This window comes from Cyanistes caeruleus, chromosome 2 (assembly GCF_971803275.1).
Source record: "Cyanistes caeruleus chromosome 2, bCyaCae1.hap1.1, whole genome shotgun sequence".
Classification (NCBI taxonomy): domain Eukaryota; kingdom Metazoa; phylum Chordata; class Aves; order Passeriformes; family Paridae; genus Cyanistes; species Cyanistes caeruleus.
This window is the reverse complement of record NC_141702.1, coordinates 24,728,128-24,741,810: the sequence shown is the minus strand read 5'-3', so window position 1 is coordinate 24,741,810 and position 13,683 is coordinate 24,728,128. Positions and strand designations below refer to the sequence as shown.

General features: G+C 35.4%; 1 protein-coding gene and 1 long non-coding RNA gene across 4 annotated transcripts in view; one reads left to right on the top strand and one right to left on the bottom strand.

Annotated features, from left to right (window-relative positions):
• LOC111925865 (uncharacterized) overlaps nt 1-13,683 on the bottom strand; it is a 49,564-nt gene that overhangs the window by 7,229 nt on the left and 28,652 nt on the right. For 2 of the 3 annotated variants that reach the window (XR_015282846.1, XR_015282848.1), the window contains 3 exons: nt 13,481-13,538; nt 4,848-4,926; nt 4,441-4,549 (listed from right to left, as the gene is read on the bottom strand). This is a non-coding gene — a long non-coding RNA (uncharacterized LOC111925865). Of the gene's footprint in view, nt 1-4,440; nt 4,550-4,847; nt 4,927-8,764; nt 13,539-13,683 lie in introns of those variants that run through there. The other variant, XR_015282847.1, reaches the window with a different exon arrangement.
• Nucleotides 1-13,683, top strand: part of COL21A1 (collagen type XXI alpha 1 chain) — a 125,411-nt gene that overhangs the window by 102,180 nt on the left and 9,548 nt on the right. The window contains exons 18-23 of the mRNA XM_023922468.2: nt 3,405-3,449; nt 3,778-3,831; nt 7,934-7,987; nt 9,299-9,352; nt 9,839-9,910; nt 13,098-13,133. Of these exons, the coding sequence (XP_023778236.2) occupies nt 3,405-3,449; nt 3,778-3,831; nt 7,934-7,987; nt 9,299-9,352; nt 9,839-9,910; nt 13,098-13,133 (315 nt within the window). The remainder of the gene's footprint in view (nt 1-3,404; nt 3,450-3,777; nt 3,832-7,933; nt 7,988-9,298; nt 9,353-9,838; nt 9,911-13,097; nt 13,134-13,683) is intronic.

Below are 13,683 nucleotides of genomic sequence, written 5' to 3'. Positions count from 1 at the left end.
AAATCTTGGTTAGCTGCCAGACAGGTACATGATGAGTTTAGTTTTTTAAGCTCAAACTCAGTAGTATGTGATAAAACTGCAGTTGAGAATTTTTAGAATAAACATGATTTTAAACTGAGGAATTAGATTTGCTATCCTATCTTGCTAGCTGTACATTTCGTAGTGATTATAACACTTGCTGATTAAGGCTAAAATAATGAATAATATTACAGGCTTTTATGGTGTAAGGGAAGACTTCCCATTTAAGGGAGAATTCAAATAAAGGAGGAGGGCACTGAAATGAAGGTAATTGTTGAAGTCAGATTGATGATCCTAAAAGAACTGAGGCAGTGCTTGCGATTAACTTAATTTTTAAATATGAAGAAATATGTAATAAACTTTACATGAAGTTTGATATAAAAGAAAAAATGGAACAAAGTAACCAGTTCAGAAGTATAGAAATTCTCCAACTCATACAAGGACAGAAATCAGTAAAGCAAAGTAGATGGTTTGATTTTTTGATATTCTGGCTGTAAATATATTCTTACCAATACTTTCTATTGGTATTTTAACTGCATATGTGATATATACAAACCATTTAACATGCTTTTTCTGGAAAGACAAGGAAAAATAAATTTTAGAATTACAACTCCGTTTCATATTTTATATGAACAAAATGTGCTTGATAGCTTTGCAAAGGACATCTCCAAAGGCAGGGGTTTTTTTTCTATAGTCCAGTGAATCATGAACTATTCCACAGCATTGATTCTATTACTCCCAGTGGGTGGCAGTTTTCCCATTTGTAGCAGTTCCAAACATTGTTTTTCTCTTAGTGGCAGAATAATTGCATGATGAATGTGTTTCATATTAAGTTTTGATTGAACACAGGCATTTGTGATAATTTTGGTTGCAATATACTCTTAAAAAAAAAAAAAAAAAAATCTGTCTTACAAATGGAGTAAAACTAATTGTTTTGCCTCATACTGTAAAGTTAGAATGCATTTTTTTGAAAATTAAAGTAAGGTTTCTTTGACAGTTTAGTTGGTGTTGTGTCATCTTATTAAATATAACTTCCTATTCAAAATGTCTTATTACTTATGAGACTAAAAAAAAAGCCAAAAGATGCTCAGACACTAAGGATCTGTATTGTGAATGAAATCTCTGTTTGGGAACAAGACACATTTCCAAAGCTTGATTTGGCTTTTGACTTAGAAGTTAGGTAAGAAACTCTGGATATCTAAACTGCCTTTTAACCTTGTCTTCTGAGAAAGTGAAAATAATTTTAATTGATATAACCAGAGATTATCCATGTAAATAGAAGTAGTAGATTGGAATAGATAATGACAAGGCAACCAGTTTTAATTTTGTAGGTATTCTGGAGCTGATTCTACAGAAATTAGTCTTTGTAATTACTTAACCATGGAAGCTACACAAAAAAAAAAAAAACTGGTGAGAAATACTCATTCTTCATGACCAAATTAGCCACTTCATTCTCCTTTTGTGCCAGCCTACATGTGGAGAATAACTGAAAATCTCCACCCCATGTATTCTGGAAATCACTCACATCAGCATAAGTGATATATTCATTCTTAGCTGAGTGAATGTCAAGGAACCATAAGAGAGTTGTAAGGGTCTAAACCAGCTCTCATGGACTTAAGGGCCTAAGTTCCACATACCTCAGTAGTGCAGAATCAGTCAGAAAAGGAAAAAAAGGGGGGGAAAGAAAGGAAATACGACTTAGTTTTATTCATCTTTCCTTTTAGAGTTTCATCTTTGTCACTGATATAAAATTGAATGTTATGTACCAGCGATTTATTTTAACCAAGAAAGATCAACCCAGTTCAGCAGGACATTATGCTTCTTCTAGGCATGCTTATATCATGGTAAATCATTTGTTGTGTTGGATAAGTGTGTGGAGCTGTCTTCTCTGAGCCCTCCAAATTGCATAGAAATGTAACTGGAAATCTCTTGTACATTCAGGACAAGAAGGTTGCTGCCTAGTGGGATGTTTTGCAGCATATATTAAATTCTGGTTTGTATTAGAGGTACAGACATTCATAATTTGGTTTTATATTTTGCAGCTACAGAAATAAATAACTACATTATTAAATGTTATAATTATATTAAATAATTATATTGAGGACTGCCAGATTGGTTTGGAAGTTCCTAAATGTGGTGGTGCACATGCCCTATTTACCATCTCTTTATTTGTGCAAAAGATCTAAGAAGGTTATGGACAAAAGTTAAGAAGAGTTGTGTAACATAACATGAGTGGCAGTCTCAGTATGAGGCATTATTTTCAAGTTCTTTTAATTGCATTATTTGATCTCTTCCTTTAATGATAGACAAGTTGGATTTTTGATGGTCTGTAAAATGCTCAGGATGTAATTGTTAACTCATATGCCATTGACCAGTGAACTGTTTCTACTTGTTAGGGTCATTATTTACTAAAAGAGGGTGTAAGCTGCAGGACAATGGAACTAACTTTTGCACAGATGTAATCCATATGGAAACTATTAGGTTATGGTTGTTACATTCATGTTATTTTTTTCCCATAGAATACATTTGTTTCAGTGGTGCCTACAACAGTCATCTTGTCTTCACTGCAATGTGTTATTTTCAATATTAGATTAAAACGTAAAGTGTGTAAGCCAAATTCTTGCTGCAGATTATTTATGGTACAAGAACATTGTCTGTCCAACAAATTTGAATAGTTGAGAGAAAAAATAGTCTGAATGTAGACTTCTGCATTAAGCATATACAGAGTTCTGTTTTAACCTGAATCATGTTTGATTAAATGATCACTGTTAGAAAAATGTAAGATATACTGTAAAGCTGAATGAACAATGATGCTGAGGAAATGGCAGAGATCTTCAATTATTTATGGAGATGGAAGCTAGTACACATCAAGTAAAACTATATCTGAATCTTTAAAGTCACTGTACTCTAGATAATACAATCTGTCATGCGATGGTCCTGTTGACCAGGGCTTTTGCTTTAATTTATGTGGGAAATGTTATGGATAATATGAAGTGGTTGCTTTCCACACTGATATGTCATTCAGGGTTCTGGGGCAAGCAAGAGCATGTGAGCCTACTGAGCAGTAGACATGGACTCCTGCAACAAAAGCAGTGGGGAACAATTCAGCATCAGTGTTTCACTCTATTCCTAGAGTAGTCTGCATGAAGTTCTCTCTCCTATGTGTTTTTGGTGCTTTGAAGGATTTTGTTATTCTTGAGGTTTCTTTGTTGTTGGTTTTTATTTTGTTTTTGTATTTTTGTTGGTTTGTTTTGTTTTGTTACATTTTGGTTTGTTTTATTTTGCTTGTTCCTGCCCATGTTTTGAACCCAAAACATTTAGGCAAATGCTAAAAATTCTGGGGAAATAATTCCATATATTTAAAATGTTTTCTTTTTCCTTCTCAGGGAATTCCCGGAATTCCTGGAAATCAAGGAGCAAAAGGACAAAAGGTACCATTAGTTGTTCAAAACACAATTAAAACCTATACTTTATGTACCCATTCCAAACTAAGGGTTCAGCCTTAGAGAAGTGTTTTCCTAGTGGGGATTTATGACATCAAATCATTCTGCAAAAGAATGGAGACAATTCATGGCATGTTTAAAAATCTCTTACTTGTTTTATTTCAACTATTCCAGAAGGAATGAATAGTTTAAAAGGAACCATGTTAATTCCATAATACACTGAGAAACAATCTTAACTAACTAAATCTGCATAGTTAAAGAATATATTAAAAAATGCATTAGCCACAGAATTTTTCTCTTTATGTAAAAAATGCAGGGTGAAGTTGGACTACCAGGTCAACCAGGAGCAAAAGGGTCACCAGGAGATACTGTAAGTTTCAAAACTGTGTAATTATGAACAAATAATTGTGGTGTTGTCATTCTCTGCTTGTCATAAACAAACATACAGTGGCAAATACAGGAGCAAACTAGCATTTGCAGGTTGGAAAGACAAGGCTATGGCAAATGTAAGTTTTTAGCTCAGTGACATATACGCAGTGTGGAAATTCTGGCTGAAAGCTGTGAACTGTTTTTTTCTGTTACCCTTGCCATTACTTTAAGCTTCTGAATATTTTGACAAGAGGTGAGAGTTTCTGTAAGTTTTTGGATTTTGATGGTTGTTAAGAGATTTAATTTTTCAGTTTAGTAACTTTTCTGTCTAACAATTTATCTCTCCCATCTCTTTTTGAGGTCTTTCCCTATGAGAATTTCCATCAGTGAACTTCTTGATATGCAGTAGTCAGGCTGGATTTCATCCATTTTGATAGACAAAGGGGGTTCTGATGTCACTTCGTAGTGTTAGAAGTAGAAGTAATACATATTTATATCTTCAACAAATACAAAATACTCAGTGGTTCTCTAAAAGGGCCTTGATGTTAATTTCTCAGTCATCAGTACTGTCACACTGTTAAGACCATCTTGGTACCTACATTTTACCTACCTTTCCTTGCATGACTGGAATAATCTTTTCAGGGACCGTTCTTTCCCACTTTCAGTGGCTGCAGGGGTCTTGTGGTGGCTTGTGCATCACTTAGTTGGATGACAGGAACCTTGAAGGGAGAGGATGCCAATGATCTCAATGTGGATTTTTCAGTCCTCTCTTTCTTGATGATCTCTTGAACATCCTAGCTAAGGTTACCATCTTCTAGGGTGGGTAAGGCCAGACCTTGATACCAAAATTCCTTGGGCCTAAATCCCACTGCAGTATTCCCTGTTCTGAAGGGAATCCTTGTTTGGATGGAGGTCAGCAACACGTGTGTTTGACCAGATCTTGATATGTGCAGTCTTGTGTCATTACATGTCACTGCATGCCAAATTAGCCATCTGGATATGAAAGTAACTACTAACCTAAGCATCATTTATATACTGGTGTGCTGGAGTGCTTCTCATGGTATGGCTCTTCCTCTTCCTCCTCTTCTTGCAGCTCCTTAATAAAATATATAATTAGTTAAAACTGATGTAGTTTTTGCTGGAGATAGAAATTGAAATTAGTTCAGGATTTTAAAAATTCTGGGCTACTCTGTCATGCAGTACATTTAGAATTTCCTACACAGTATACACTTAGCCCCTATCCAAATAGCATCTCTTCCTTTCCTGACTACCACAGGCACAATCACAACAGCTGTCAGAAAGCCTTTTTTCTATAAAGAAAGTACACTGGATAATTTTCATTTCATGAACTTAGAGAACTTTTCCAGCTAATTCCTAAAGATCTCTGGAAAAAATAGATTTCCTTGAAATCTAGTTATTTCAGTTGTCCAGATCAAATTTGGTTGAAACACTGCCTGAACTGGAAGCTCAGATGTCCCTACTTTTAGTTAACACATGAACATTTGTTCTCTCACCTGTGCCTTTTAACTATTTTTATTGCCTGTTACTGGAATTTTTTTCTCCATTTCTTTCTGAGGAAAATGCCAGAGGGAAGGCTATATCATCAACTCAAATAAAACCTTGTGGGATTCCAAGGAGCTCATATTTATTTAACTCACCTACCATATTTTCTTCAAATTTTATTTAGATAAATAACATCTGGTTCATGATACACTTGAAAATAATTTATTCCTCTTTCCTGTCAATTCATTTAATATATTTTTTTTGTCACCTGATAAATTAAATAGGAGATTGATGCATGGAATATCTGAATATGTTATATGGCATTAGGGAATTTAAACCAAGAAAGATAGTGGGATTTTCCTTGTATTAGTCACACTGAATATGTTTGTTCCAGAAAACACAGATGGAAAGTTTGTAGATGGTCTATTAATAGCTTGGGAAAATTTTTCAGTAACAAGTTCTTTGGTACTGACTATCCCTATTGCATTGCCAACACCAACAATTTATTAATTTACCTGACATATAATGTTAGCTCTGGAAAATAGGACAATAATGCTACATTTTATGTCCTTGAATTGTTCAACATTTTTGTTCAGGACATTCTCTTCTCTTCTAATTTTATATAGTTTTCAGATTATGTTCACAAGCTGAAAGTTTCCTTCTTGCAGTGTGCTGATTTCATTTAGTAGTCTCCATGTAATTTTTTAAACAGAACAAGTTAAATATGGCCTAGTAATGAAAGTGCAAGAAAGGAAAATGAGAATAATGTATTTTGTTTCTCCTTTTCCTGCAGATGTATTCTTGACTTTAAATTATACTAAATGTGTTTTCTGATTTGCCTTCTCTGTTGTGTGTTTGCAGGTCAATGTAGATATAGCTGATTTAATTTATTAAAAAAAGAAGCTATTCTGCACATACAGTATTTCTGCTTTGTATAACATAAAATTAATGAGGGACATTTTTGGTGATCATATGCCACTTCTGTAATCCAAAGACTGATGTGGGTTTCACTAGAAATGATCTAGTGAGGTGGTAGAGTGTTTATGGCCTAAAGTACAGGTTGTTGCTATATTTATTGATGGAAAGTTTTGGTGACCAGTATTTTCTTATCATAAAGAAACATGAATTAATCTGTGGTTAAATTGTATTAATCTTTGGTTAATGGTAAAGCGCAGGTGAAATACCAGAAAACTGATGAAATTCTGAAAACCATGGCTACAGAGAATTACTTCATATTTTAGATATTCTGAATTTTCTCTTCTATTGCAGAAACAAAGACACCCTTTTAGTTTTAGCAAATAAAGTTTAATTTTTTTTTGCAAAGCTGAGTTTTTTTATGTGTGTAAAAAATTATCAAAAATATCTGTTTTTGATTACATGTAACTTTTGAAAGAAGTCTGATATAACGTCATGAGAGTGAATTGTTCCTAACATTTATTAAAAAATATGAGGTGATTGTTTTTATTTATATGAAAGCAAAGATTAAATAGCAACAATAGCAGTGAATTTTGAAAATATTATCAGTTGGAATAATCAGTTGGATAAAATTTAATCTCTGACAAGTTAGATTTCCAGGCTTATATAACTGTTTGACTTTCTGTATCATTATGCTTTTATTTTATGCTGCTTCTTAAGCACAGTCTTATAGCAGATGGTATTTCACAGTATTTAAACAACTCCAAGTAAAACAATAATAATATATTGTTTTTACTGATGCGTGCACTAAATGTGAAGTGAGATGAAGTGGTGAAAAAGACAATTGTTAATACCAGATGTGGAAAATACGATTAATGGGAATTCCTTCCTGGAAACTATGATTTCAAAGAAGGATTTATTTTCTAATGTATATTTGAAACTGTCTTTAAACAGAAACTAAGGAAGTCAGCCCTTTGATGATTTAATACAATTTAGCTCTTATTTTATGTAGGGAACATACAGCTAAACATGCCCTTATGAACATGATTCCGTTTGAGAAGTCCAAGAGAATGTTTTGGCTTTGTACATGTGCTCAAGTGTCATGATCTGAAGTGGCAGAAGCTATTGGGTTCTTGAATAAGCAGTTTTACTGAAGATTTTACAGAAGATGCAAAGGTGTGGCCCTGAAAGTTAACTGCTCCTGATAAATCTCCACAAAATTTGCATGAGGAGTCAAGTCATGGCAACCTTTGAGGGACACATGATCAGAAAGGAGAAAGAGAATTATGAAATGCCACAAATACTTTTGCTGGCTTTGGAAACCCTAAACAGAAACCAAGAAACTTTTGTGTCACTTTCATTTATAACTAAGGACACATTACAGACTGGGTCTTGAGTTGCAGAATTTTTTCTCTCAGAAGTATTCCGTGACAGCACTGTTCTTTTCTCCTGTACATTTTTTTTCCATTGCACTCAATTTCATTAGGCCATAGAAAATCTAAATAATCCACTGTACTGTATCAAAACTATAACCTGTATAGTAATAAGATAAAAGACATTGTATTTACTGTTTATTATTACTGTTCACTGAAGAAATAGAATAACAATGCTCCTAATAGAATACTGAGCTCATTATTCCTCTGTTTTAGTACAGAAATGTCTTTGTCTTTTTCATAAATAAATAGGGTTTGATGGGACCAGAAGGTTCACTTGGTCTACCTGGAGCTCCTGGGCCTAAGGTAGGTGTTTGAGTAAATTTGTTTGTGACTTTGATAAGCTACTGATTTGTATGCAAATTTGATCTGGACAATGCCAGGATTTTTGCAGCTCATTTTGTGGTGTATTAAATATTGGTGAGCAGCTCTATGATTTTGCCTGTGTTATCTTCTACAATAGTTTAGTCTCCAGAGAGGTTAATATATCTCAGTAAATGGCGCCTGTCATCCCGTGAGGTTTTTAATAACTGCAGAAATGGTCATGAGGCTTTGTTTCAGCTTCTCAGTCCTGGAAAATGTTCTGCAATGCTGGGAACCAGATAATTCTCAGTATACATCTGAACTTTCCCATGTTACATTTATTTATATTTTAATTGTGTTCAATAATATTGTGTGCTGTTTCTTCCACCCAAAGAGCCAAACTTATTTCAGATGTAACTTTATTGATTGCACTGCAGCTACAGCAAGAATTAATTTTACCAGTGTTCTCAAAAGCTAAAATAAATACTACAAATTCAGACTGGTTAGTGTAACCTTTTAATTTAATCCAAAATGAGTTTTGGATTAAATTAGAGTAAGCATTGAATTATATGTCCTAGAGAATATTTAGGAATATAGGATCTTTTTCCCAAACTTTGCATTTATGTTTAGATCCCTTTCCCTCCATACATTATTTTACATCCAAAAGTGCATATGCATTTATTTATAATTGTATACTCACAGCAGCATTTTTTTTAATTGTCAGTGTTTTCTATTGTCAAGAAGATTGCATACCTATGATACAAATAAAAATTAATTAGCTTTATTTTTGTCTGTGAAAAATGTTTTTATTTTGTATATTTATCTCACTTAGAATACAAGCTGTTTCTTAGAGAATCTTCTTAATAAGCTCATTCTTACAGAAGTCCATCATGAACTAGTAAATAATTCTTAGATTTAATGCAAATCCTCATGCTAAATACATGTCTAATTCCATAGGCTGCAATAAAAGCCAAAACATAAAAAAATATTTTGACTTAGACAAATAAATAAGATGATGGAAATGTGAAGTCAATACACACAAAACTGGTAGGACTGTGTGAAGCAAATGAGGCAGGTGGAGGTGGGGCAGGTGCCCAGAAGCTGGCAGATCACATTTTGTCATTAGTATCTCTTCTTTCCTGAAAGTTAAACCTTCAGGCTACCTGTAATGGAGAAGAACTTTATCCTTTCACTCACTACCTGTGCCCATTTTTAAGAATCAGTTTCTCAACAGTGTCTCTTTATGTTTGTTAGTCATGCCACATGTGACAAAACATAATGATGTATCAGCCACACTCCTGCATTGTTATATAGGGTGATAAAGGCGAACCAGGATTACAGGGGAAAACAGGATCATCAGGAGCCAAGGTAAATGTGATTCTGGAAGTGTTCTAGTTGAAGAAGGGATTAATTTACTTTCTTTTGTGATTTACTAATTTTCCATTATTTCTCCTGGTTAATTATGAGGCAGTTTGTTCCACAGTAAAACAGTAGTTAACAACACATTGAATCAGTATCCATTTGATGACTTATTCTTACTAATTTTATACTAGTTTTTAGGCTGTGAAAATCAGATGTTAATTAAGTTCAAACCTGCAAACATTGTCATTACTTGTATATTTTTTGTGTAATTTTAAACCATCAATGTATTAAAGGACAATACATTAAAGACAGATACTGGAAGTGGCTTCTCTATATTCACCAACCCTTCAAAAGTACTTCAGACATTTCAATCATCTTCAGTTATAATATTTCAAAATAGCATAACCAAAGCGTATCATGTGCCTTGAGAAACATGCAGTTTGTGTTTTTACACACAGCACATCACTGACACACAGCTATTGTATTACTCAGGGAGATCTAGGAGTACCAGGGGCTCCAGGTGAACCAGGCTACCCAGGCATTCCTGGTGCCCAGGGATTAAAGGTAAGTATTTTTTCCATTTTTACATTAATTGAACTTTTTTTTGACGTGCTTTTTTTATAAGTAATCATTATTTAACAAAATCCTTTCTCTAAATACATCGTTATTATTAGATTATAGTTGGACACATTTAAAGCAATAATATGTCCATCCTGAAAATTTTCTTCTGAAGGATAAAACCCTTGATATTAAGGGAATTGTGGTGAGTTAACCTTGGATGAATGCCAGGTGCCTATCAAGCTGCTCTATCACTCCCTTCTTAAGGACAGGGCAAAATCAAGAAAATAAGATGGGAGAAAGCTCATGGGTCAAGATAAAGGCAGTTTAATAAAACAAAAGGAAAGGCCTTGTGTAGAAGCAAAGTAACATCAAATATTTATTCTCTGCTTCCTGTCAGCATGTGTTGTCCCGCAAATTCCCGGGAAGCAGGACTTCAGTACACATAGAGGTTTGGAAGACAAATGTCACAATAATGAAACTTCCTCTCCTTCCCCTTCCCTTTAGTTTTTATTGCTGAGCAAACATCTTATGGTACAGAATATCCCTTTCAGTTTAGGTCATCTGGCCTGGCTATGTCATAGAACCATAGAATGGTTGTATGGAAAGGGACATTAAAGATCATCTAGTTCCAAGCCTCTGTCCTGGGCAGGGATGCTTCCTTCCACTAAATGAGGTGGCTCAAAGCTCCATCCAACCTTGGCCTTGAACACTTACAGGGAGGAGGTATCCACACCTTCTCTGAGCAACCTCTCTTAGTGCCTCACCATCCTCAAAGTACGGGATTTCTCCCTAATAAACCTAGTTTCAGTTTGCAGCCATTCCCTCTTGTCCTGTCATTACAGACCCTTGTGAAAAATACCTCTCTGGCTCTCTTCTAAGCCCATTTTAGGCACTGGAAGGTTGTGCTAAGGTTTCCTCAGAGCCTTCTCTGGGCTGAACAACCCTAGCTCTCTCAGTCTCTCTTCATGAGAGAGATGCTCCAGCTGTCTAATCATCTTCTTGGCCTTCTGCTGGACTTGATGCACGTCCTTCTTATGTTGGGAGCCCTGGAGCTGGACACAGGTGGAGTCTCAGGAGAATGGAGTGGAGGGGGAGAATCACATCCCTTTTCCTGCTGGCCACACTGCTTTTGATGCAGCCCAGGATGCAGTTGGCTTTTTGGGCTGGAAGTTAGTGAACATTGCTAGGTCACCTGTCAACATGCACAAGTACTTCTCTGCAGGGCTGCTCTCAATCCCTTCTTTACCTAGCCTGAATTTGTGTCTCCACCTGAGATCTTGCCTGGCCCTAGCTGACAGGGAAATGGGGGGATTGGAGAGACAGCCTTGATGTTGCAGGGAGCTCTGCCCAGCAACACCCAAAGCACTGCTGTATTATCAACACCTTTCTAGCCACCACTGCAAAGCACAGCACTATGAGGGCTGCTATGGAGAAAATGAACTCCTTCTCAGCCAGAGCCAATACAGAATTAGAGAAATAGAATTAAATCAGCCATTTCACTTTTATAAGAGGGGAAAGGTTGAAGGGTAAAGAGACAGTAAGATAGAAGGGTGGTGTTATGAAGAGTTTTATGAAAACCTCATGCAGAACTATTCTAATAGAGTTCATCTTCTCCAGAAGGCACACGTTTCTTTTATGTCCAGTGTCATATCTGCCAGCCTCATATACATACCTTACATATACTAGAGTACTTCACATGTCAGTAGACACATATGTGGACATGCATTCACTACAGCATGGAGTCAATGTCATAGTAATAGTTTAACTAGCTTCATTATCACTATATGTTCAATTCAATACCTAGGGGCTATGTAAGGCACATGTACTAAGTCTGTAATATTTTATGAAAGATGATTTTGTTAAAATTTATGAAACTTCTCTAAATTTTAAACTGAAGAAGCCTTTGAAAATATCATTTATTTTATATGAAGATGCAAGTTAGCTGGAGTTACAAGTCCAATGCCAAACTGGAATTTTTCAGGAAGAAAAGAGCAGTTTGGGCATCTGACAATAAAAGTGAAGCCTTTCAGCTATAGATGATTTTAAAACTTGAAACAACTGAATATTATATATTTAAGTACAATACAACAAAATACTACAGCTGGCATAAATGTCTGATGTTCTGGGATTTTCAATCAGGAAAATATTTGCCATGGCAAAAATCTCCTCTGCACTACTGTTTAATATTTGACTAAACATTCTTTGATTTTCCAACCCCCCACTCCCCCCCCCCCCCCCAAAAAAAAATCTAACCCCAACTAATCACACAAAGTTTTGGTTCTTACAAGAAAGCTGACAAAACAGACCTAAAAATCTCCATTCCAATTATTTTCTTTATTAAATGTAGTTTTGCACATGCCCTACATCCTATCTTTTGTTTCATGAGCTGCTATGTTCGTGTTTCAGCATTTTGATATATGTCTATTTAAACATAACATGTCAGAGTTAGAGCCATCTCCCATAACTTTAAGTTTCTTTTTCAATTAATGAAGAGAGATAGGCACATTTTTGGAGTACATGTTTTATACCTCTGCTGTTAATTGGAATGAATACTTTCCATGTACTGCCTGTTTCTCTCCAATGTCAATTTGATGATGTTCAGACAAGCTGATAAAACTACATACCTGACTTCTAAGCACCATTTACACCATCTGATTGCCAATCCCTCCCACTATTATTTACTTTAAACATTTTGAGGCAAAACAAGTGGGTAGACATGAAGCTTAGTCCTTAAATATTTTGATTTAATTTAAATATAGAAGGGTTTGTGATGAAAAAATACTTTTTTGTTTGTTTGTTTTGCATAACTTCTGCAGGCAGTGGTTCATTCAGCTAAAATTTAAGCCATGAGAAACATTGCCTCCCTTCCTGCCTACATCCTCTCCACTTCCATGCACTCGGTAGATAAAATCCTGGTGGACTTCCCACCTCATTATGTTGCATTTTTAAATTTTTTACTTGGTATGTGAGTATCTGCTTTTTTTTGATAGTTGTGATAAAGACAAAGTCCTTTATTAGTAAAGTTTTCTGGACATTTTTTGTGCACTTGGGGATAAAGTGATTAGTTTTCTTTCGGTATAAGGAAAAGCTAGATGCTTCTCTGATATTTACCGTGTTAAATTAAAGCACAGACTACCTGTTTTAGAGGTTACTCATGTTTAAATGGAGACCTTTCTTTAATATTTTACAGGGGGAGAAAGGAAACCAAGGTGACACTGGTATCCAGGTACAACAACTTTGTTTCTAATGCAATCATCTGGCATTGCTATTTATACAAGTCTTAGGTATTAATCCAGATTTAAAACAGGGTTTTTTAAAGATTAAACTCCACAGAAGATTAATTTGAATAGCAGCAGTAACTCTTCAAGGAAATCTTCCCAGTATGGCCAGTATGAGTTTTCAGCTGCATTTCTGGGGGCCTGAGCAGGCTGTTGGAATTTGGTGCAGAGCTGTCTGCTCCTGGCAGTGGTGCAGGAACAGGGCTGGGACATCACCCAGGGCTTGTTCCTGCCTGCAGGGCACTGCAGGATCACAGAAACATAGTCAAAGTAACTCCACCTGGAGTCTGCTTACCTACTTTACTATCAGCATGTGGGATTTTCCTCCTTGTTACCTAAAATCATGGAAATACCTACAAGAAAAAGAAGAGTATCCTGTCATTACTTGGATCCTGGCTTGGTTCCTCTGTGTTCTGGGTAGAAATTTTATTCTGCATAGATTCTGCTCTCATCTCTTTGAAGCGTAACTTTTCAGCTAGATTTGTCCTGGTTTAGAAT